A 26,246-nucleotide genomic window follows, 5' to 3' on the forward strand; every position below is an offset into this window, starting at 1 on the left:
CCAACAGTTTGTTTGTGTATCAGCAGTTTGTGTGGGACATCAGTGGTTTGTTTTTGTTGTGTACCAACAGTTTGTTTTGTGTATCAGCAGTTTGTGTGGGACATCAGTGGTTTGTTTTTGTTGTGTACCAACAGTTTGTTTTGTGTATCAGCAGTTTGTGTGGGACATCAGTGGTTTGTTTTTGTTGTGTACCAACAGTTTGTTTTGTGTATCAGCAGTTTGTGTGGGACATCAGTGGTTTGTTTTTGTTGTGTACCAACAGTTTGTTTTGTGTATCAGCAGTTTGTGTGGGACATCAGTGGTTTGTTTTTGTTGTGTACCAACAGTTTGTTTTGTGTATCAGCAGTTTGTGTGGGACATCAGTGGTTTGTTTTTGTTGTGTACCAACAGTTTGTTTTGTGTATCAGCAGTTTGTGTGGGACATCAGTGGTTTGTTTTTGTTGTGTACCAACAGTTTGTTTTGTGTATCAGCAGTTTGTGTGGGACATCAGTGGTTTGTTTTTGTTGTGTACCAACAGTTTGTTTTGTGTATCAGCAGTTTGTGTGGGACATCAGTGGTTTGTTTTTGTTGTGTACCAACAGTTTGTTTTGTGTATCAGCAGTTTGTGTGGGACATCAGTGGTTTGTTTTTGTTGTGTACCAACAGTTTGTTTTGTGTATCAGCAGTTTGTGTGGGACATCAGTGGTTTGTTTTTGTTGTGTACCAACAGTTTGTTTTGTGTATCAGCAGTTTGTGTGGGACATCAGTGGTTTGTTTTTGTTGTGTACCAACAGTTTGTTTTGTGTATCAGCAGTTTGTGTGGGACATCAGTGGTTTGTTTTTGTTGTGTACCAACAGTTTGTTTTGTGTATCAGCAGTTTGTGTGGGACATCAGTGGTTTGTTTTTGTTGTGTACCAACAGTTTGTTTTGTGTATCAGCAGTTTGTGTGGGACATCAGTGGTTTGTTTTTGTTGTGTACCAACAGTTTGTTTTGTGTATCAGCAGTTTGTGTGGGACATCAGTGGTTTGTTTTTGTTGTGTACCAACAGTTTGTTTTGTGTATCAGCAGTTTGTGTGGGACATCAGTGGTTTGTTTTTGTTGTGTACCAACAGTTTGTTTTGTGTATCAGCAGTTTGTGTGGGACATCAGTGGTTTGTTTTTGTTGTGTACCAACAGTTTGTTTTGTGTATCAGCAGTTTGTGTGGGACATCAGTGGTTTGTTTTTGTTGTGTACCAACAGTTTGTTTTGTGTATCAGCAGTTTGTGTGGGACATCAGTGGTTTGTTTTTGTTGTGTACCAACAGTTTGTTTTGTGTATCAGCAGTTTGTGTGGGACATCAGTGGTTTGTTTTTGTTGTGTACCAACAGTTTGTTTTGTGTATCAGCAGTTTGTGTGGGACATCAGTGGTTTGTTTTTGTTGTGTACCAACAGTTTGTTTTGTGTATCAGCAGTTTGTGTGGGACATCAGTGGTTTGTTTTTGTTGTGTACCAACAGTTTGTTTTGTGTATCAGCAGTTTGTGTGGGACATCAGTGGTTTGTTTTTGTTGTGTACCAACAGTTTGTTTTGTGTATCAGCAGTTTGTGTGGGACATCAGTGGTTTGTTTTTGTTGTGTACCAACAGTTTGTTTTGTGTATCAGCAGTTTGTGTGGGACATCAGTGGTTTGTTTTTGTTGTGTACCAACAGTTTGTTTTGTGTATCAGCAGTTTGTGTGGGACATCAGTGGTTTGTTTTTGTTGTGTACCAACAGTTTGTTTTGTGTATCAGCAGTTTGTGTGGGACATCAGTGGTTTGTTTTTGTTGTGTACCAACAGTTTGTTTTGTGTATCAGCAGTTTGTGTGGGACATCAGTGGTTTGTTTTTGTTGTGTACCAACAGTTTGTTTTGTGTATCAGCAGTTTGTGTGGGACATCAGTGGTTTGTTTTTGTTGTGTACCAACAGTTTGTTTTGTGTATCAGCAGTTTGTGTGGGACATCAGTGGTTTGTTTTTGTTGTGTACCAACAGTTTGTTTTGTGTATCAGCAGTTTGTGTGGGACATCAGTGGTTTGTTTTTGTTGTGTACCAACAGTTTGTTTTGTGTATCAGCAGTTTGTGTGGGACATCAGTGGTTTGTTTTTGTTGTGTACCAACAGTTTGTTTTGTGTATCAGCAGTTTGTGTGGGACATCAGTGGTTTGTTTTTGTTGTGTACCAACAGTTTGTTTTGTGTATCAGCAGTTTGTGTGGGACATCAGTGGTTTGTTTTTGTTGTGTACCAACAGTTTGTTTTGTGTATCAGCAGTTTGTGTGGGACATCAGTGGTTTGTTTTTGTTGTGTACCAACAGTTTGTTTTGTGTATCAGCAGTTTGTGTGGGACATCAGTGGTTTGTTTTTGTTGTGTACCAACAGTTTGTTTTGTGTATCAGCAGTTTGTGTGGGACATCAGTGGTTTGTTTTTGTTGTGTACCAACAGTTTGTTTTGTGTATCAGCAGTTTGTGTGGGACATCAGTGGTTTGTTTTTGTTGTGTACCAACAGTTTGTTTTGTGTATCAGCAGTTTGTGTGGGACATCAGTGGTTTGTTTTTGTTGTGTACCAACAGTTTGTTTTGTGTATCAGCAGTTTGTGTGGGACATCAGTGGTTTGTTTTTGTTGTGTACCAACAGTTTGTTTTGTGTATCAGCAGTTTGTGTGGGACATCAGTGGTTTGTTTTTGTTGTGTACCAACAGTTTGTTTTGTGTATCAGCAGTTTGTGTGGGACATCAGTGGTTTGTTTTTGTTGTGTACCAACAGTTTGTTTTGTGTATCAGCAGTTTGTGTGGGACATCAGTGGTTTGTTTTTGTTGTGTACCAACAGTTTGTTTTGTGTATCAGCAGTTTGTGTGGGACATCAGTGGTTTGTTTTTGTTGTGTACCAACAGTTTGTTTTGTGTATCAGCAGTTTGTGTGGGACATCAGTGGTTTGTTTTTGTTGTGTACCAACAGTTTGTTTTGTGTATCAGCAGTTTGTGTGGGACATCAGTGGTTTGTTTTTGTTGTGTACCAACAGTTTGTTTTGTGTATCAGCAGTTTGTGTGGGACATCAGTGGTTTGTTTTTGTTGTGTACCAACAGTTTGTTTTGTGTATCAGCAGTTTGTGTGGGACATCAGTGGTTTGTTTTTGTTGTGTACCAACAGTTTGTTTTGTGTATCAGCAGTTTGTGTGGGACATCAGTGGTTTGTTTTTGTTGTGTACCAACAGTTTGTTTTGTGTATCAGCAGTTTGTGTGGGACATCAGTGGTTTGTTTTTGTTGTGTACCAACAGTTTGTTTTGGTGTATCAGCAGTTTGTGTGGGACATCAGTGGTTTGTTTTTTGTTGTGTACCAACAGTTTGTTTTGTGTATCAGCAGTTTGTGTGGGACATCAGTGGTTTGTTTTTGTTGTGTACCAACAGTTTGTTTTGTGTATCAGCAGTTTGTGTGGGACATCAGTGGTTTGTTTTTGTTGTGTACCAACAGTTTGTTTTGTGTATCAGCAGTTTGTGTGGGACATCAGTGGTTTGTTTTTGTTGTGTACCAACAGTTTGTTTGGTGTATCAGCAGTTTGTGTGGGACATCAGTGGTTTGTTTTTGTTGTGTACCAACAGTTTGTTTTGTGTATCAGCAGTTTGTGTGGGACATCAGTGGTTTGTTTTTGTTGTGTACCAACAGTTTGTTTTGTGTATCAGCAGTTTGTGTGGGACATCAGTGGTTTGTTTTTGTTGTGTACCAACAGTTTGTTTTGTGTATCAGCAGTTTGTGTGGGACATCAGTGGTTTGTTTTTGTTGTGTACCAACAGTTTGTTTTGTGTATCAGCAGTTTGTGTGGGACATCAGTGGTTTGTTTTTGTTGTGTACCAACAGTTTGTTTTGTGTATCAGCAGTTTGTGTGGGACATCAGTGGTTTGTTTTTGTTGTGTACCAACAGTTTGTTTTGTGTATCAGCAGTTTGTGTGGGACATCAGTGGTTTGTTTTTGTTGTGTACCAACAGTTTGTTTTGTGTATCAGCAGTTTGTGTGGGACATCAGTGGTTTGTTTTTGTTGTGTACCAACAGTTTGTTTTGTGTATCAGCAGTTTGTGTGGGACATCAGTGGTTTGTTTTTGTTGTGTACCAACAGTTTGTTTTGTGTATCAGCAGTTTGTGTGGGACATCAGTGGTTTGTTTTTGTTGTGTACCAACAGTTTGTTTTGTGTATCAGCAGTTTGTGTGGGACATCAGTGGTTTGTTTTTGTTGTGTACCAACAGTTTGTTTTGTGTATCAGCAGTTTGTGTGGGACATCAGTGGTTTGTTTTTGTTGTGTACCAACAGTTTGTTTTGTGTATCAGCAGTTTGTGTGGGACATCAGTGGTTTGTTTTTGTTGTGTACCAACAGTTTGTTTTGTGTATCAGCAGTTTGTGTGGGACATCAGTGGTTTGTTTTTGTTGTGTACCAACAGTTTGTTTTGTGTATCAGCAGTTTGTGTGGGACATCAGTGGTTTGTTTTTGTTGTGTACCAACAGTTTGTTTTGTGTATCAGCAGTTTGTGTGGGACATCAGTGGTTTGTTTTTGTTGTGTACCAACAGTTTGTTTTGTGTATCAGCAGTTTGTGTGGGACATCAGTGGTTTGTTTTTGTTGTGTACCAACAGTTTGTTTTGTGTATCAGCAGTTTGTGTGGGACATCAGTGGTTTGTTTTTGTTGTGTACCAACAGTTTGTTTTGTGTATCAGCAGTTTGTGTGGGACATCAGTGGTTTGTTTTTGTTGTGTACCAACAGTTTGTTTTGTGTATCAGCAGTTTGTGTGGGACATCAGTGGTTTGTTTTTGTTGTGTACCAACAGTTTGTTTTGTGTATCAGCAGTTTGTGTGGGACATCAGTGGTTTGTTTTTTGTTGTGTACCAACAGTTTGTTTTGTGTATCAGCAGTTTGTGTGGGACATCAGTGGTTTGTTTTTGTTGTGTACCAACAGTTTGTTTTGTGTATCAGCAGTTTGTGTGGGACATCAGTGGTTTGTTTTTGTTGTGTACCAACAGTTTGTTTTGTGTATCAGCAGTTTGTGTGGGACATCAGTGGTTTGTTTTTGTTGTGTACCAACAGTTTGTTTTGTGTATCAGCAGTTTGTGTGGGACATCAGTGGTTTGTTTTTGTTGTGTACCAACAGTTTGTTTTGTGTATCAGCAGTTTGTGTGGGACATCAGTGGTTTGTTTTTGTTGTGTACCAACAGTTTGTTTTGTGTATCAGCAGTTTGTGTGGGACATCAGTGGTTTGTTTTTGTTGTGTACCAACAGTTTGTTTTGTGTATCAGCAGTTTGTGTGGGACATCAGTGGTTTGTTTTTGTTGTGTACCAACAGTTTGTTTTGTGTATCAGCAGTTTGTGTGGGACATCAGTGGTTTGTTTTTGTTGTGTACCAACAGTTTGTTTTGTGTATCAGCAGTTTGTGTGGGACATCAGTGGTTTGTTTTTGTTGTGTACCAACAGTTTGTTTTGTGTATCAGCAGTTTGTGTGGGACATCAGTGGTTTGTTTTTGTTGTGTACCAACAGTTTGTTTTGTGTATCAGCAGTTTGTGTGGGACATCAGTGGTTTGTTTTTGTTGTGTACCAACAGTTTGTTTTGTGTATCAGCAGTTTGTGTGGGACATCAGTGGTTTGTTTTTGTTGTGTACCAACAGTTTGTTTTGTGTATCAGCAGTTGTGTGGGACATCAGTGGTTTGTTTTTGTTGTGTACCAACAGTTTGTTTTGTGTATCAGCAGTTTGTGTGGGACATCAGTGGTTTGTTTTTGTTGTGTACCAACAGTTTGTTTTGTGTATCAGCAGTTTGTGTGGGACATCAGTGGTTTGTTTTTGTTGTGTACCAACAGTTTGTTTTGTATCAGCAGTTTGTGTGGGACATCAGTGGTTTGTTTTTGTTGTGTACCAACAGTTTGTTTTGTGTATCAGCAGTTTGTGTGGGACATCAGTGGTTTGTTTTTGTTGTGTACCAACAGTTTGTTTTGTGTATCAGCAGTTTGTGTGGGACATCAGTGGTTTGTTTTTGTTGTGTACCAACAGTTTGTTTTGTGTATCAGCAGTTTGTGTGGGACATCAGTGGTTTGTTTTTGTTGTGTACCAACAGTTTGTTTTGTGTATCAGCAGTTTGTGTGGGACATCAGTGGTTTGTTTTTGTTGTGTACCAACAGTTTGTTTTGTGTATCAGCAGTTTGTGTGGGACATCAGTGGTTTGTTTTTGTTGTGTACCAACAGTTTGTTTTGTGTATCAGCAGTTTGTGTGGGACATCAGTGGTTTGTTTTTGTTGTGTACCAACAGTTTGTTTTGTGTATCAGCAGTTTGTGTGGGACATCAGTGGTTTGTTTTTGTTGTGTACCAACAGTTTGTTTTGTGTATCAGCAGTTTGTGTGGGACATCAGTGGTTTGTTTTTGTTGTGTACCAACAGTTTGTTTTGTGTATCAGCAGTTTGTGTGGGACATCAGTGGTTTGTTTTTGTTGTGTACCAACAGTTTGTTTTGTGTATCAGCAGTTTGTGTGGGACATCAGTGGTTTGTTTTTGTTGTGTACCAACAGTTTGTTTTGTGTATCAGCAGTTTGTGTGGGACATCAGTGGTTTGTTTTTGTTGTGTACCAACAGTTTGTTTTGTGTATCAGCAGTTTGTGTGGGACATCAGTGGTTTGTTTTTGTTGTGTACCAACAGTTTGTTTTGTGTATCAGCAGTTTGTGTGGGACATCAGTGGTTTGTTTTTGTTGTGTACCAACAGTTTGTTTTGTGTATCAGCAGTTTGTGTGGGACATCAGTGGTTTGTTTTTGTTGTGTACCAACAGTTTGTTTTGTGTATCAGCAGTTTGTGTGGGACATCAGTGGTTTGTTTTTGTTGTGTACCAACAGTTTGTTTTGTGTATCAGCAGTTTGTGTGGGACATCAGTGGTTTGTTTTTGTTGTGTACCAACAGTTTGTTTTGTGTATCAGCAGTTTGTGTGGGACATCAGTGGTTTGTTTTTGTTGTGTACCAACAGTTTGTTTGTGTATCAGCAGTTTGTGTGGGACATCAGTGGTTTGTTTTGTTGTGTACCAACAGTTTGTTTTGTGTATCAGCAGTTTGTGTGGGACATCAGTGGTTTGTTTTTGTTGTGTACCAACAGTTTGTTTTGTGTATCAGCAGTTTGTGTGGGACATCAGTGGTTTGTTTTTGTTGTGTACCAACAGTTTGTTTTGTGTATCAGCAGTTTGTGTGGGACATCAGTGGTTTGTTTTTGTTGTGTACCAACAGTTTGTTTTGTGTATCAGCAGTTTGTGTGGGACATCAGTGGTTTGTTTTTGTTGTGTACCAACAGTTTGTTTTGTGTATCAGCAGTTTGTGTGGGACATCAGTGGTTTGTTTTTGTTGTGTACCAACAGTTTGTTTTGTGTATCAGCAGTTTGTGTGGGACATCAGTGGTTTGTTTTTGTTGTGTACCAACAGTTTGTTTTGTGTATCAGCAGTTTGTGTGGGACATCAGTGGTTTGTTTTTGTTGTGTACCAACAGTTTGTTTTGTGTATCAGCAGTTTGTGTGGGACATCAGTGGTTTGTTTTTGTTGTGTACCAACAGTTTGTTTTGTGTATCAGCAGTTTGTGTGGGACATCAGTGGTTTGTTTTTGTTGTGTACCAACAGTTTGTTTTGTGTATCAGCAGTTTGTGTGGGACATCAGTGGTTTGTTTTTGTTGTGTACCAACAGTTTGTTTTGTGTATCAGCAGTTTGTGTGGGACATCAGTGGTTTGTTTTTGTTGTGTACCAACAGTTTGTTTTGTGTATCAGCAGTTTGTGTGGGACATCAGTGGTTTGTTTTTGTTGTGTACCAACAGTTTGTTTTGTGTATCAGCAGTTTGTGTGGGACATCAGTGGTTTGTTTTTGTTGTGTACCAACAGTTTGTTTTGTGTATCAGCAGTTTGTGTGGGACATCAGTGGTTTGTTTTTGTTGTGTACCAACAGTTTGTTTTGTGTATCAGCAGTTTGTGTGGGACATCAGTGGTTTGTTTTTGTTGTGTACCAACAGTTTGTTTTGTGTATCAGCAGTTTGTGTGGGACATCAGTGGTTTGTTTTTGTTGTGTACCAACAGTTTGTTTTGTGTATCAGCAGTTTGTGTGGGACATCAGTGGTTTGTTTTTGTTGTGTACCAACAGTTTGTTTTGTGTATCAGCAGTTTGTGTGGGACATCAGTGGTTTGTTTTTGTTGTGTACCAACAGTTTGTTTTGTGTATCAGCAGTTTGTGTGGGACATCAGTGGTTTGTTTTTGTTGTGTACCAACAGTTTGTTTTGTGTATCAGCAGTTTGTGTGGGACATCAGTGGTTTGTTTTTGTTGTGTACCAACAGTTTGTTTTGTGTATCAGCAGTTTGTGTGGGACATCAGTGGTTTGTTTTTGTTGTGTACCAACAGTTTGTTTTGTGTATCAGCAGTTTGTGTGGGACATCAGTGGTTTGTTTTTGTTGTGTACCAACAGTTTGTTTTGTGTATCAGCAGTTTGTGTGGGACATCAGTGGTTTGTTTTTGTTGTGTACCAACAGTTTGTTTTGTGTATCAGCAGTTTGTGTGGGACATCAGTGGTTTGTTTTTGTTGTGTACCAACAGTTTGTTTTGTGTATCAGCAGTTTGTGTGGGACATCAGTGGTTTGTTTTTGTTGTGTACCAACAGTTTGTTTTGTGTATCAGCAGTTTGTGTGGGACATCAGTGGTTTGTTTTTGTTGTGTACCAACAGTTTGTTTTGTGTATCAGCAGTTTGTGTGGGACATCAGTGGTTTGTTTTTGTTGTGTACCAACAGTTTGTTTTGTGTATCAGCAGTTTGTGTGGGACATCAGTGGTTTGTTTTTGTTGTGTACCAACAGTTTGTTTTGTGTATCAGCAGTTTGTGTGGGACATCAGTGGTTTGTTTTTGTTGTGTACCAACAGTTTGTTTTGTGTATCAGCAGTTTGTGTGGGACATCAGTGGTTTGTTTTTGTTGTGTACCAACAGTTTGTTTTGTGTATCAGCAGTTTGTGTGGGACATCAGTGGTTTGTTTTTGTTGTGTACCAACAGTTTGTTTTGTGTATCAGCAGTTTGTGTGGGACATCAGTGGTTTGTTTTTGTTGTGTACCAACAGTTTGTTTTGTGTATCAGCAGTTTGTGTGGGACATCAGTGGTTTGTTTTTGTTGTGTACCAACAGTTTGTTTTGTGTATCAGCAGTTTGTGTGGGACATCAGTGGTTTGTTTTTGTTGTGTACCAACAGTTTGTTTTGTGTATCAGCAGTTTGTGTGGGACATCAGTGGTTTGTTTTTGTTGTGTACCAACAGTTTGTTTTGTGTATCAGCAGTTTGTGTGGGACATCAGTGGTTTGTTTTTGTTGTGTACCAACAGTTTGTTTTGTGTATCAGCAGTTTGTGTGGGACATCAGTGGTTTGTTTTTGTTGTGTACCAACAGTTTGTTTTGTGTATCAGCAGTTTGTGTGGGACATCAGTGGTTTGTTTTTGTTGTGTACCAACAGTTTGTTTTGTGTATCAGCAGTTTGTGTGGGACATCAGTGGTTTGTTTTTGTTGTGTACCAACAGTTTGTTTTGTGTATCAGCAGTTTGTGTGGGACATCAGTGGTTTGTTTTTGTTGTGTACCAACAGTTTGTTTTGTGTATCAGCAGTTTGTGTGGGACATCAGTGGTTTGTTTTTGTTGTGTACCAACAGTTTGTTTTGTGTATCAGCAGTTTGTGTGGGACATCAGTGGTTTGTTTTTGTTGTGTACCAACAGTTTGTTTTGTGTATCAGCAGTTTGTGTGGGACATCAGTGGTTTGTTTTTGTTGTGTACCAACAGTTTGTTTTGTGTATCAGCAGTTTGTGTGGGACATCAGTGGTTTGTTTTTGTTGTGTACCAACAGTTTGTTTTGTGTATCAGCAGTTTGTGTGGGACATCAGTGGTTTGTTTTTGTTGTGTACCAACAGTTTGTTTTGTGTATCAGCAGTTTGTGTGGGACATCAGTGGTTTGTTTTTGTTGTGTACCAACAGTTTGTTTTGTGTATCAGCAGTTTGTGTGGGACATCAGTGGTTTGTTTTTGTTGTGTACCAACAGTTTGTTTTGTGTATCAGCAGTTTGTGTGGGACATCAGTGGTTTGTTTTTGTTGTGTACCAACAGTTTGTTTTGTGTATCAGCAGTTTGTGTGGGACATCAGTGGTTTGTTTTTGTTGTGTACCAACAGTTTGTTTGTGTATCAGCAGTTTGTGTGGGACATCAGTGGTTTGTTTTTGTTGTGTACCAACAGTTTGTTTTGTGTATCAGCAGTTTGTGTGGGACATCAGTGGTTTGTTTTTGTTGTGTACCAACAGTTTGTTTTGTGTATCAGCAGTTTGTGTGGGACATCAGTGGTTTGTTTTTGTTGTGTACCAACAGTTTGTTTTGTGTATCAGCAGTTTGTGTGGGACATCAGTGGTTTGTTTTTGTTGTGTACCAACAGTTTGTTTGTGTATCAGCAGTTTGTGTGGGACATCAGTGGTTTGTTTTTGTTGTGTACCAACAGTTTGTTTTGTGTATCAGCAGTTTGTGTGGGACATCAGTGGTTTGTTTTTGTTGTGTACCAACAGTTTGTTTTGTGTATCAGCAGTTTGTGTGGGACATCAGTGGTTTGTTTTTGTTGTGTACCAACAGTTTGTTTTGTGTATCAGCAGTTTGTGTGGGACATCAGTGGTTTGTTTTTGTTGTGTACCAACAGTTTGTTTTGTGTATCAGCAGTTTGTGTGGGACATCAGTGGTTTGTTTTTGTTGTGTACCAACAGTTTGTTTTGTGTATCAGCAGTTTGTGTGGGACATCAGTGGTTTGTTTTTGTTGTGTACCAACAGTTTGTTTTGTGTATCAGCAGTTTGTGTGGGACATCAGTGGTTTGTTTTTGTTGTGTACCAACAGTTTGTTTTGTGTATCAGCAGTTTGTGTGGGACATCAGTGGTTTGTTTTTGTTGTGTACCAACAGTTTGTTTTGTGTATCAGCAGTTTGTGTGGGACATCAGTGGTTTGTTTTTGTTGTGTACCAACAGTTTGTTTTGTGTATCAGCAGTTTGTGTGGGACATCAGTGGTTTGTTTTTGTTGTGTACCAACAGTTTGTTTTGTGTATCAGCAGTTTGTGTGGGACATCAGTGGTTTGTTTTTGTTGTGTACCAACAGTTTGTTTTGTGTATCAGCAGTTTGTGTGGGACATCAGTGGTTTGTTTTTGTTGTGTACCAACAGTTTGTTTTGTGTATCAGCAGTTTGTGTGGGACATCAGTGGTTTGTTTTTGTTGTGTACCAACAGTTTGTTTTGTGTATCAGCAGTTTGTGTGGGACATCAGTGGTTTGTTTTTGTTGTGTACCAACAGTTTGTTTTGTGTATCAGCAGTTTGTGTGGGACATCAGTGGTTTGTTTTTGTTGTGTACCAACAGTTTGTTTTGTGTATCAGCAGTTTGTGTGGGACATCAGTGGTTTGTTTTTGTTGTGTACCAACAGTTTGTTTGTGTATCAGCAGTTTGTGTGGGACATCAGTGGTTTGTTTTTGTTGTGTACCAACAGTTTGTTTTGTGTATCAGCAGTTTGTGTGGGACATCAGTGGTTTGTTTTTGTTGTGTACCAACAGTTTGTTTTGTGTATCAGCAGTTTGTGTGGGACATCAGTGGTTTGTTTTTGTTGTGTACCAACAGTTTGTTTTGTGTATCAGCAGTTTGTGTGGGACATCAGTGGTTTGTTTTTGTTGTGTACCAACAGTTTGTTTTGTGTATCAGCAGTTTGTGTGGGACATCAGTGGTTTGTTTTTGTTGTGTACCAACAGTTTGTTTTGTGTATCAGCAGTTTGTGTGGGACATCAGTGGTTTGTTTTTGTTGTGTACCAACAGTTTGTTTTGTGTATCAGCAGTTTGTGTGGGACATCAGTGGTTTGTTTTTTGTTGTGTACCAACAGTTTGTTTTGTGTATCAGCAGTTTGTGTGGGACATCAGTGGTTTGTTTTTGTTGTGTACCAACAGTTTGTTTTGTGTATCAGCAGTTTGTGTGGGACATCAGTGGTTTGTTTTTGTTGTGTACCAACAGTTTGTTTTGTGTATCAGCAGTTTGTGTGGGACATCAGTGGTTTGTTTTTGTTGTGTACCAACAGTTTGTTTTGTGTATCAGCAGTTTGTGTGGGACATCAGTGGTTTGTTTTTGTTGTGTACCAACAGTTTGTTTTGTGTATCAGCAGTTTGTGTGGGACATCAGTGGTTTGTTTTTGTTGTGTACCAACAGTTTGTTTTGTGTATCAGCAGTTTGTGTGGGACATCAGTGGTTTGTTTTTGTTGTGTACCAACAGTTTGTTTTGTGTATCAGCAGTTTGTGTGGGACATCAGTGGTTTGTTTTTGTTGTGTACCAACAGTTTGTTTTGTGTATCAGCAGTTTGTGTGGGACATCAGTGGTTTGTTTTTGTTGTGTACCAACAGTTTGTTTTGTGTATCAGCAGTTTGTGTGGGACATCAGTGGTTTGTTTTTGTTGTGTACCAACAGTTTGTTTTGTGTATCAGCAGTTTGTGTGGGACATCAGTGGTTTGTTTTTGTTGTGTACCAACAGTTTGTTTTGTGTATCAGCAGTTTGTGTGGGACATCAGTGGTTTGTTTTTGTTGTGTACCAACAGTTTGTTTTGTGTATCAGCAGTTTGTGTGGGACATCAGTGGTTTGTTTTTGTTGTGTACCAACAGTTTGTTTTGTGTATCAGCAGTTTGTGTGGGACATCAGTGGTTTGTTTTTGTTGTGTACCAACAGTTTGTTTTGTGTATCAGCAGTTTGTGTGGGACATCAGTGGTTTGTTTTTGTTGTGTACCAACAGTTTGTTTTGTGTATCAGCAGTTTGTGTGGGACATCAGTGGTTTGTTTTTGTTGTGTACCAACAGTTTGTTTTGTGTATCAGCAGTTTGTGTGGGACATCAGTGGTTTGTTTTTGTTGTGTACCAACAGTTTGTTTTGTGTATCAGCAGTTTGTGTGGGACATCAGTGGTTTGTTTTTGTTGTGTACCAACAGTTTGTTTTGTGTATCAGCAGTTTGTGTGGGACATCAGTGGTTTGTTTTTGTTGTGTACCAACAGTTTGTTTTGTGTATCAGCAGTTTGTGTGGGACATCAGTGGTTTGTTTTTGTTGTGTACCAACAGTTTGTTTTGTGTATCAGCAGTTTGTGTGGGACATCAGTGGTTTGTTTTTGTTGTGTACCAACAGTTTGTTTTGTGTATCAGCAGTTTGTGTGGGACATCAGTGGTTTGTTTTTGTTGTGTACCAACAGTTTGTTTTGTGTATCAGCAGTTTGTGTGGGACATCAGTGGTTTGTTTTTGTTGTGTACCAACAGTTTGTTTTGTGTATCAGCAGTTTGTGTGGGACATCAGTGGTTTGTTTTTGTTGTGTACCAACAGTTTGTTTTGTGTATCAGCAGTTTGTGTGGGACATCAGTGGTTTGTTTTTGTTGTGTACCAACAGTTTGTTTTGTGTATCAGCAGTTTGTGTGGGACATCAGTGGTTTGTTTTTGTTGTGTACCAAACAGTTTGTTTTGTGTATCAGCAGTTTGTGTGGGACATCAGTGGTTTGTTTTTGTTGTGTACCAACAGTTTGTTTTGTGTATCAGCAGTTTGTGTGGGACATCAGTGGTTTGTTTTTGTTGTGTACCAACAGTTTGTTTTGTGTATCAGCAGTTTGTGTGGGACATCAGTGGTTTGTTTTTGTTGTGTACCAACAGTTTGTTTTGTGTATCAGCAGTTTGTGTGGGACATCAGTGGTTTGTTTTTGTTGTGTACCAACAGTTTGTTTTGTGTATCAGCAGTTTGTGTGGGACATCAGTGGTTTGTTTTTGTTGTGTACCAACAGTTTGTTTTGTGTATCAGCAGTTTGTGTGGGACATCAGTGGTTTGTTTTTGTTGTGTACCAAACAGTTTGTTTTGTGTATCAGCAGTTTGTGTGGGACATCAGTGGTTTGTTTTTGTTGTGTACCAACAGTTTGTTTTGTGTATCAGCAGTTTGTGTGGGACATCAGTGGTTTGTTTTTGTTGTGTACCAACAGTTTGTTTTGTGTATCAGCAGTTTGTGTGGGACATCAGTGGTTTGTTTTTGTTGTGTACCAACAGTTTGTTTTGTGTATCAGCAGTTTGTGTGGGACATCAGTGGTTTGTTTTTGTTGTGTACCAAACAGTTTGTTTTGTGTATCAGCAGTTTGTGTGGGACATCAGTGGTTTGTTTTTGTTGTGTACCAACAGTTTGTTTTGTGTATCAGCATTTTGTGTGGGACATCAGTGGTTTGTTTTTGTTGTGTACCAACAGTTTGTTTTGTGTATCAGCAGTTTGTGTGGGACATCAGTGGTTTGTTTTTGTTGTGTACCAACAGTTTGTTTTGTGTATCAGCAGTTTGTGTGGGACATCAGTGGTTTGTTTTTGTTGTGTACCAACAGTTTGTTTTGTGTATCAGTAGTTTGTGTGGGACATCAGTGGTTTGTTTTGTGTAGGGTATTGAGTGATGTGGCACAGTATTGAATATGTGAAAGAATGACCTCTTTTAGTTGTAGAGTATTAGCTTTTTGTATTGGTTATCAACAGCTTGTCTGTGTGACATATCAGCTGTATGTATGTGACATCAACAGTTTCTGATTTCCGTATTTTGTTTGTGTAGTGGTGAGCTGGCAAAATTGTTAGCACACCGGCCAAAATGCTTTGTGGCATTTCGTCTCTCTTTATGTTCTGAGTTTAAGTTCTGTTACGGTTGACTTGGCCATTCATTCTTTTGGGGTCGATAAAATAAGTATCAGTTGAGTACTAGAGATGATGTAATCGACTTTACTCCCTCCTTTGAAATTGGTAACTGTGTGCCAAAATTTAAAACAAATATCTTTACTTGTGTAGGGTATCAACAGTTTTTTTTTTTTGTTTTTTTTGGTATCAAGAGTTTGAGTGGACTATTAACAGTGTGTTTGCATAGAGTATCTAAACTTTGTTCATATGGAATATCAAAAGTTTGTTTTGTTTTTGTTGTTTGTCAACAGTTTGTGTAGCCTGTTAACATGTGTGTGATATTGATAGTTTGTGTGGGCTATGAACAATTTACGTTTGGTTTGGAAAGTTTCTGTGTATTTTCAGAAATGTATGTGTGTGTGATATCAAGAGTAAGTATGAGAGCAGTCTATGGGGTATCATCAGTTTGTGTGAATTGTCAAAATTTTGTTCGTGTGTTGTATTAAGAGTTTGCACAAGATGTTTAGAGCAGTGGCTCTCAACCATTTTTTTCCTGTGAGTTTCTTTGATTCCTACTTTACTCTACTGGACCCCACAATCATTTAAAGTTCAAAACAAAATTCCATTATATTTGTATAATTAAAGATTATTAGGAATTGTATAAAAAAATTGTTAAAATATTTTGTGTATTGTAGAAGCATAAACAATTTGGTGCTATTTTGGCAAGTGATCTACAAGGGAAATTAGTTTAGGTTACTTTTTAAATTATTTTGTACATACTTAGTATTGTAAATGTATTTTTCAAAATTCTTACTATTTTGAAAATAAGAAAACCATATAATAATTGAAATAATTACCCATGCAGCTGTGGTAGGTTATACAAAGGCGAAACATGTTGTCCCCTCAAAATAAGGGTAGAGGAACATTGCAAACCTGTGACACAGGGAGATATTGATAAATCGGGTATAGCTGGTCATGTATGGAAAAATGGAGACCACCTCCCCCTGTGGGATGAAGTTAAAAATAAGAGACAGAGAACACCACTGGAAAATATGAGAACTAAAAGAAGCAGCACATATGCTAGGACACAACAACCTCCTAAGCAGACCGAGTGCGGATATGAACAGCATATGGGAACCAGTATTAAGGAAGGATAGGAAAATATTAGATTTATAAGCTCTAAAATTCACTCCATAATTGCCCACAGGTATATGGCATAGTGGTTAAGAGTGCGGGCTACTAACCCCAAGATTCCGAGTTTGATTCCAAGCAGTGACCTGAATAATAATAATAATAATAATAATGATAATAATAATAATAATAATAATAACAATAACAACAACATCGAAAAATACCTTAGGAATGAGAACCCAGGTTCGAAATTTCCCCAAGACACCTAATGAAGGCTGTAGGGTATATCAGCCGAAACGTGTTAACAACAAACAAGATGAGGACAAATATCCATCAAATGTAAATACTGTATAAAATTTACTGTTAATTATGTTAACTTACTGTTCCCTCACTGCCCCCTAAAGCCTAACACTCCATTCAACATAACCACTGCCTCCTTGTGGGTGGTTCCTCCCATGCTGTGGGGAAGTTAGTTTATGTGTCATATCTTCCCGTTTGTCTTGGTGTTAATTGTTTGTATGCAGAATCAAGTGACTGTGTTTGGTATCAGTAATTAGTGTAGGGTATCTGCAGTTTGTATATCACATTAACTATTTATGTTGCATATCAACAGGTTCTGTGTTGTATCAACAGTTTGTGTTGGGTGTCACAAATTTGTTTGTGTAGGAATTGTTTGTTTGCATGGGGTATCAATGTTTTGTGTTGGGTACCAAGAGTATGTTTTTTGTGAGATATCTACAGTTTCCTTCTGTGTAATACCAACAGTTACTTTGAGCAGGATATGATAATCTTTGTTTGTGAGGTGCATCAACATTCAGAGGAATGTTGATGCACCTCGCAATCATGATTTAGTGTGATAGCACCAGTTTGTCTCTTTGGAGTATCATTAATTTGTGTGAGATATCAACAAGGTTGTATGGACTATCATCAGTTTGTTTGTATATGATATCAAGAGTGTGTTTGAGATCTCAACTGTTTCTGTAAGGTATGAACAGTTTGTTTGTGCTGGTTAGCTTTGATGGACCATCAACATTTAGTGTGTGTTTCAACATTTGTATTTGGAATCAATAGCTTGTATGAGGAATCATCAATTGGGGGTTTTTGTTAGGGTTTCAATAATTTGTCTCTCTATGTTATCAACAGTTTGAATCTGAATGAACTGTCAACAGTATATTTGCATGAGATATCAAGAGTTTCTTTGTGGAGGCATCGGTGGTTTGATTATGTGTGGTATCAATATTTTGTATGGTGGAGTGTCAACAGATTCTTTGTTTGAGGTATAAACATTTTCTTTATTTGTAGTATCATTAATATGTGCACAGTATTGTTTGTGTTGGAACCAACACTCTCTCTGAGTGGTTGGCGTTAGGAAGGGCATCCAGCTGTAGAAACTCTGCCAAATTAGATTGGAGCCTGGTGTAGCCATCCGGTTGCACCAGTCCTCAGTCAAATCGTCCAACCCATGCTAGCATGGAAAGCGGACGTTAAACGATGATGATGATGATGATGATGATGGTGGTGGGCACCTAGAGTTTGTGTAGGTATTGAATGTTTTATGTCAATATCAACAGTTTGTGTCTGTCAGGCACGATCTGTTTGTGTTGGTTATCAATAATGTTGTGTCCCCCATTTAACTTACAAAAAATAACAGCAAAATCTCAGTCAAATAACACCTTACCATCTTCAGAAAAATAAGTTTTTGCTCATAAGTCAACCTGACCAGGGCTTAACAATGACAAAACAGTCAAATATGCCAATAAATGATATATTTTACATTAGGGATTACTATATGTATATATATTTTTTTCTTTTGCTTTTCCACAGGTTTATGATGGTTTTAATCTGCCTTATATTCAGTGTCTTATCTACCATTGACCAATATACAGAATTTGCAAATGGAACATTGTTCTGGATGGTAAGGAATTTTTGCTCTTTATAAATTCATTGAAGGTTTGGTTCAGAATGTTGCTACTGGCAATATCATATATATTTTGCTACAAAGAAAACTGAAACCTTATTTAATTCATAAAGCTTAATCCAAGTAGAATTCTGGAGGTGTCAAATGTGAACAAATTGTAGAAGGGTATCCACAAGCACATTTCTATCTTTTTTCAGAAAGTCTTAGCTTTTAAAGATTAAGTATTATTGTTTGAATTAACACAATAACTAAAGCAAGATATAATTTAAAAAAGAAACATGAAGAATACACAGAATAAACCATCCGCACTTCGGTTAAACCCCTATCAGCTTGGTCATGCTAGAGTGTCCATGACTCACCTATCACTGTTGACTGAAACTGAGCACACTCAAAAACATCCATATGTCTTCTATGTGTTTTACATCCCTTTTGTCATTGTATATCAACCCTTTAATCTTTTTGTTGCATCCTCATTTCTAACTCCTGCAACAATCAGCAGTTGTTCTCTGGCCTCCATCTACTTCCCATACTTGCAAGTGGATGGAGTGGTACTACAGAGGTGGGCTAGGATCCAGGACTTCAAAAGATAGTGTTATTGTAACAGCAACTTGTCATTATTGGTTATACTGTTGTTCTGGACTCTCTTTCTCTATATATCTAGTTTCTCAGGGCAAAGCCCTTAAGTGACTCATTTCCACAAAGATTACAGCTGAGTTTTCTCATTGTTTTTGTTTCTGATATCTGCACAGGAGTATAGTTTCAGAATGCCTGTAGTATGCAGTGGAATACACCAAACAAAACGTGTTTTATGTTGATTTCACAATAGAAAATGATATAAAAGATTCAGTGGGCATAGGTAAGATGTTAGGCTCAATAACAACATTTTTAACACAACTTGCTGAACATTTTACATCAAACAGCTGTAAATTTGAAGAACACCTGAAAGTACACATTCTCAGAAAATATACAGACTCCTCCACTCTTTCAGTCCTCAAAACGCATGAGGATAATAAATATATTTGTGAATTACTAACGTCACACCCTGGTGGGATGAACAAAATGACAGGAGAATTTCATCACATTTACACAAAGCTTTTCAACCAAATGTTCTCTTAGTCCTGGTTTCTTTTTTTTTTTTGTTACCTATTGTGAAAAAGTAGAAATTAATGACATCATTCCATCTAAAAATAAATACAGGACATTCCAGGTCCAATTCTGAATTTCTAGATGTCTGTATTTTTTTTACATTTTGAACTTGAAGAAGAAAGACATGTTGTCGAAATATTGTTCAATTCAATAAACAGAGTCAATCCTTGTCTACTACAAACATACGGCATGCTTATTGTATAATGATAATAATTATAATAATGATAATGATAATAATAATAATAATAATAATAATAATAATAATAATAATAATAATAATAATAATAATAATAATAACAATAATAATAATGATGATAATAACAATAAAAGAAAAGAAGAATCCAGGCAGGGTTAGACATGCTCTCAAAGGAAATCTCTATGTTAAACCGAAAAGAGAAAGGGGAGCTTAAAAGCGAACAAAAATACAGGGTGCTGAAAAAGAAGTATAATATTGAAAGAAAGGGCCTGAAAATAGTAGTGGAGGTATTGAAACAACGCCTCATTGCAAAGGAAGCAAAGATGGTAAGATACAACCAAAAAATGAAGGGTTACCACTAGAATAAGTTATCCAGGGTAGATTAGAAGAGATTCTATAAATAAATAAATGGAGAGTGTACAGACGAAAAGTTGATACCTGATAACATTGAAAGTCAAAGGATTTGGAGTTACATTTGGAGCAAAGACAAGGAAGCACAAGAAGGATGCTGAATGGTTGCAAGAACTGAAACAAACAGTCAAACAGTAGTCTGTTGAAAACAGGCGGAATTAGTCATTTCAGTCAGGGAAGTGAAGGAAATCAGCAAAAAAAATGAGCAATTGGAAGGCCCCCCAGGATCAGATGGAGTTCAAGGCTACTGGATCAAAAGATTTGGTGAATGTCATGCGTGAATAGCTGCGCAACTCAACTTAAATGCTGACCAAGTAACACCAGAGTGGTTGACATTGGATAGGACATTGCTGTGCCTGAAAAACATCAAAAAGGCAATACAGTAGACAATTACAGGCCGATATCCTGTCTGTCACTTATGTGGAAGTTATTGACTGTAATACTTGCAGAGTCAATGTACAAATATCTAGAAAAAAATGGAGTCCTGCCACATGAGCAGAAGGGTTGCAAGCGTAAGTGCAGAGGTACCAAGGATCAACTCCTGATAGACAGAACTGTACTTAGAGACTGCAAGAGGAGGAAAAGTAACTTAGCCATGTCATGGATCAACTAACGTATGGCATACGATATGATCCCACATTCTTGGATTATGGAGTGTATGAATCTATTTGGTATTGCATCGAATGTTGAGTGATTGCTTGGAAAAAGTATGGCGAATTGGAGGACAGACCTGACAGCATATGGAAGAAGTTTAGGGACAGTAGAAATTAGGAGGGACATCTTCCAAGGGGACTGCCTTTCCCCACTGATCTTTGTACTGTGCTTGATACCGCTAACACTAATTCTGAGGAAAGCAAAAGCTGGGTGTGTATTCAAAAGCTACCAACAAAAAGTCAACCATTTGTTATTCATGGATGACCTCAAACTTTATGGTAAAGATGAATCCCAAGTCAGTTCCCTCATTGATACGGTGTATACCTTCAGTGCTGATATCAGAACGGAGTTCCGACTGAGAAAGTGCGGTGTGTTAGTCTTGAAGAGAGGCAAAATCAAAAGTATGTACGGGCTAACGATACTGTCAGGGGAGGTTATGAAGTAGATAGAAGAGATGGGCTATAAGCACTTGGTGATTTTGGAAATGGATAAATTGATGGAGATAGAAATGACAGAAAAATTTAAGGTGGAGTACTTGCACAGAGTGAGACTGATCCTTAAGTCAAAATTAAATGGATGGAATAAGATCGACGCTATCAACATCTGGACGGTTTCACACCTTAGATATGGAGTAGGGGTAATCGCATGGACAGTAGACGAACTAAACGGATCAGACAGAAAGACAAGGAAGTTGCTAAATATGGGTTACTCCACCCCAAAAGTAACACAGATAGACTGTATGTATTAAGAAAAAGAGGGAAAAGAGGACTTATTGGATGCAAACACAGCATTAGAGCAGAAGAAAACAACATAGCATGGTATGTAAAAAATGCCACAGAACCGCTGTTATTAGAAGTAAGAAGGTCAGGCTCATGCAGGATGAAAGATTGCAAAGATAAAGCACTATACAAGAAATTGAAAACGAATGAAACTGAAAATAGGTGGGTAAAGAGAATAATGCATGGTCAATTTCATAGGGATGCTGAAGATAAGACAGACAGAGAAAACAGATGGCTGTGGATGACTAAAAATGATTTAAAACCAGAAACGGAGGCCCTAATCGGTGCTGCTCAAGAGCAGGCACTAAGAACAAACTACATAAAATACAAAACAGACAACACATCAGGAAGTGATAAGTGCAGAATCTGTGGACAAAATGGTGAAACCGCATGGTATATTACCAGCCAATGTACACCACTAGCCCAGAAGAAATATAAGAGATGTCATGACAATATAGCCAGGCATATCCACTGGACACTTTGCAACAAGTATGGACTTGACAGAGCAAAAAATTGGTATGACCACAAACTTGAAGGCTTCATCGAAAATAGAAATACAAAGATTCTATGGGATTTCATGATTCAGTGCGACCATGAGATAGAGAATAGGAAGCCAGACATAGTCTTAATTGAGGAAGAAACTAAACTATACTGGCTCATAGATATAGCATGCCCAGCTGACAACAAGGTATGCAATAAGGAAGAAAGAAAAGTTGAGAGATATGACAGGTTAGGTTGGGAAGTTAAGCAGTTGTGGAAAGAAATATGGTCGGCAAAGGAGCAACCTCAGAAAAGGTCTATCAAAACAACGAACTTAGCACCTGAATAACTCTGGACCTCTATAACAACTGAAGAGGTCACCCAGGCACTGCAAAAACTAAGCAACTGGAAGGCACCCGGGCACGACAAGATCCCCAACTTCTGGTTAAATTATCAGACAAGAACACATAAAAAGCTGGCTGAGAAATTTAATGGCATACTAGCAGAGCCAGAGACAATGCCTGAATGGCTCATGGAAGGGAAAACTATCCTAATTCCTAAATCCACTGAAACAGCAAACCCACAAAATTACAGACCAATAATTTGTTTCCCTACAATTTACGAAGCCTTTACTGCAATAATATCATAGAGAATGAGCAAGCATCTGGAAGAAAACAAACTCTGCATTGCTCCTGTTGCTGTCAAACGTTTTTAGGGTTAAAGGTAAATAAAAAAAAGGGGTGTTTAGGGCATATAAAATTTAGAGGTTTGAATTTAAATTATACTAAAGCAAGATGTTTGTATCATAGATTCTCAGGGTTGGTTTTAAAGGGTTAATGTAACCCTCATATAAAATCAGCAGACATACTGCTAGAATTCATCTGATAGGCTCCCTCAGTTTTCATCTACCTAATTTCACTTGGAGGGCTTCAGTTGATTCAAGGTTATAGTATCAGATATATGTTCAAGGCTTCACGTAGTTCAAAGCCAAAGTGTCATCATTGTGAAGCAATCTTTTTAACCATTTGGTTATGACAGACACATTCACATGCATACAAATACACAAACACATCCATACAGAGGTATTCACACATGCATACATTTATTTGCAAATAATGTATTTCAAGTAGCTGTAAATTTGTATCATGGACCTGAAATACATTCAACAAAAATGCCAATTCAAGAGTGGTCCCTTGATATACTAGAAATAGCAGTCAAATCCCTCTCAACCATCTTAAAGAAACAACACAATGAATAATGCACTTTGTCTGAAAATAAGATAGAATGATCATAGAATAGAATGCTATTAATTGTAGGTTTGCCTAATGAAAACAATCACAACAGCAACACTGGGAGAAGTAGAAGCACTACTTTAAAGATGATTGTTTTATATCACAATAGCTGAATAATGGTGTGTAACTGTTAAAATAGCATTAAATGCTTCCAATGGACCAGTCACAGTTTTCCTGCATCTCCAATGACAAAAGTAGCAAGGGAGTTTTCTGTAACTCAGTGCAGAACAACTAGCATAAAGATTAGATGGATGCTGTATTTGCATCCTTCATTGATATACATTGCTAAAAGATATACACTTGCATAAATTTCAGTCAAATTCCATCCCAAACTTTTGATTAACCCTTAAGTTCTAATTTCATGTATACACAACTGAGAGATGTATTTTTTGTAACAGAATTTGAATTATTTCTAATACAGTGTCTGTCTCAATTTCCTTTTCTTTTCAGGAAGTTGTGCTAGTATTTTTTTTCGGTTTTGAATATATCATACGTCTCTGGTCAGCCGGTTGTCGAAGTAAATACATGGGTGTTTCTGGAAGACTACGGTTTGCTAGAAAACCAATATCTGTTATCGGTAAGTTTCCTTACAATTTTGCTGGTCAGTTGAGCAACATTTAACTTTGATTGATATTTGATGTCAACCAGGTAATATCTTATAGAAACCAATGAACACATCATGCCAATGTCAATTATTCATTTATCTGACTGAAGAATAAAATAATTTAAAAAATCACTCTTTATCATTTGGATAGCATAGTTTATATAGTGGAAGTAGAGAGTAAGTTTTATTCCACTCCTGTATCATATACAGAGTGTACTGCTTGTATTTTATCTTGGCATCACCACCGCTGTCTGTCTTTACATTCTGAATTCAAATTCTGCCAAGGTCGATTTTGCCTTTCATCCATCCGGGGGTCGACAAATTAAGTACCAGTTGTTTACTGAGGTCAATCCAATCTGGCCCCTTCCACAAAAATTTCCAGACTTGTGCCTTGAGTGGAAAATAATATTTTGAAATAGACTTACTTTTCTGTTCTTACTTTATCTTGTATTTTTGAAGTAACACAGATGGCATTTTCTTTCTGAAGTAACAATGAATATATACTCTTTACTCTTTTACTCTTTTACTTGTTTCAGTCATTTGACTGTGGCCATGCTGGAGCACCACCTTTAGTCGAGCAAATCGACCCCGGGACTTATTCTTTGTAAGCCTAGTACTTATTCTATCCGTCTCTTTTTGCCAAACCGCTAAGTGACGGGGACATAAACACACCAGCATCGGTTGTCAAGCAATGCTAGGAGGACAAACATAGACACACAAACACACACACACACATATATATATACATATATACGACGGGCTTCTTTCAGTTTCCATCTATCAAATCCACTCACAAGGCTTTGGTCGGCCCGAGGCTATAGTAGAAGATACTTGCCCAAGGTGCCACGCAGTGGGACTGAACCCAGAACCATGTGGTTGGTAAGCAAGCTACTTACCACACAGCCACTCCTGCGCCTATATGATGATTAATAATTTTGATTCATATTACTTTGTCAACTTTGGCTCATCATTATATCGTCACAGGTAGTTTATGTCAGCATGAATCAGATTAAAAGGGAAAATAGAAATATATTAGTTGAAATAGAATCTAGTGTTTTGGGCAAGGGTCTTTTCTCACACAAGAACTGAAAGAAAGGAAATACTAATCACTGTAAAGTAGTGGTTCTTATCCACAGTCCGTATAACCCTTGGGGCTCTATATAAGATTTTGTAGTTAAAGTTAAAGAGTAATAAACTGGTCATACATTTACAATAAACCAAATATCTTAATTTTTTCATAATATTCTTAATATCTAATTATGAAAATATAATAGCATTTTTTTAACACTGGGGTCCAACAGAGTAAAATAGGAATCAAAGGGGTCTTTAGGCAAAAGATGGTTGAGGACCACTGGTCTTGAAGTATAAGCATTTCTGTTATCTTACTCTTTCACTTGACACAAAATAGGGCATGAGAAGAACAAATTTTTACCATAATAAAACTTTTTTAGATTTGCAGCAAAGCTAAATATTTTTTGGGTAGCATAGTTAATTCAGTTGGTCCTAGGGTATAACTGTTACTAATTTTATAAAATTTCAGCAAAGGAATAGAATTCACAGCATAGATGAAAGGATACTCTAAGATATCTATTCTACTGGCAATTTTTTTTTTACGACGACCATTCATATTTAAGTATTTTAGCTACTGTCACAACAGTGTGGTAGTCACAACATACAAGCATCTGACCTCTTGATATTTTGTTCAGTGTCCTATTGATTAAACTTTCAACACACTTTTATAAGCTAACATAATGCATAAAAATTCTTTTTATATTTAACAAATTCCTGAATTAGTTGATACTGATTCTTATTTTATTTTTGTTTTGCAGATTTTATTGTTGTTGTTGCATCGATTGTCGTCTTTCTTATAGGCTCCGAAGGACAAGTATTTGCCACTTCTGCCATCCGGTAATTATTATTATTATTATTATTATTATTATTATTATTATTATTATTATTATTATTATTCTTACCTTCACCTTCACTAAGGTGGAGGTATTGTTTTCAGTTGTGTTTGGTTGTTTGTTTGTCCATGGACATGATATCTAAAAAAACCACTAGATAGATTTGGATGAAATTTTTAGGGATGTTTGGCCTTGAGACTAGCACAAACTGATTAGATTTTGGGATCAATCCAGCACCAGACAAGGATTCTGGATTATTTTTCCTGTTTTTTCCTTAATTTTTGAGAGCGGTCAGGTTCATTTTTAGTATTCTTGTTTGTGAGAGTAGTCGAGTTTATTTCAGATATTCTCATTTTAAAAATCATCTCCGGTTAATCGTTGAGAGGACATTGGTGTTTCCTTGGTGGAGGTTTGCACTCTCTGAGTGCTCTTATTATTATTAAAAAGGCGGCAAGCTGACAGAATCATTAGCATGCCGGGCAAAATGCTCAGCGGCATTTTGTCCATCTTCACTTTTTGAGTTCAAATTCTGCCATAGCCAACTTTGCCTTGCATCCTTTTGGGGTCAATAAAATAAGTACCTGTTGAGCACTGGGGTTGATACAATTGACTTATCCCATCCATCGAAATTGCTGAACTTGTGCCATAATTTGAAATTATTATTATTATTATTATTATTATTATTATTATTATTATTATTATTATTATTATTAGTCAAGATGAAGAGCGCGATTCGATTGTAAGATATTTTATTAGTTGAACGATATTTCAACAGTACGTCTGTCTTTGTCAAGTTCAAAATAAGAAGTGATAAAAATTCAAAATTACAGAAATTTAAATGTAAAGTATGAACGAGAGCAACCAGCGTCCATACGTTGATGGAATGGTATCATCAGATTTTAAGTTAGAATTTGATATCAGGCGAAAAGAAAAAGACAGAAAAAAAATAGAAAAAAAGAAGACGACAGAAAAAAAAGGAAAGAAAAAGAGAGAAAGAAGAATATTTAATCAAACAGTTTTGTATAAATTTGATGATATTCTCCTGTCAT

General features: G+C 37.4%; 1 protein-coding gene across 4 annotated transcripts in view; it reads left to right on the top strand.

Moving 5' to 3' along the window:
* Positions 1-26,246, top strand: part of LOC106879982 (potassium voltage-gated channel subfamily KQT member 1) — a 266,966-nt gene that overhangs the window by 124,003 nt on the left and 116,717 nt on the right. For all 4 annotated transcript variants that reach the window (XM_052975495.2, XM_089338860.1, XM_089338861.1 and 1 more), the window contains 3 exons: positions 17,638-17,728; positions 23,140-23,266; positions 25,123-25,201. In XM_052975495.2, coding sequence (XP_052831455.1) covers positions 17,638-17,728; positions 23,140-23,266; positions 25,123-25,201 — 297 coding nt within the window. The remainder of the gene's footprint in view (positions 1-17,637; positions 17,729-23,139; positions 23,267-25,122; positions 25,202-26,246) is intronic.

The sequence above is a fragment of the Octopus bimaculoides genome, chromosome 21, assembly GCF_046866305.1.
Source record: "Octopus bimaculoides isolate indiv1 chromosome 21, ASM4686630v1, whole genome shotgun sequence".
NCBI lineage: Eukaryota > Metazoa > Mollusca > Cephalopoda > Octopoda > Octopodidae > Octopus > Octopus bimaculoides.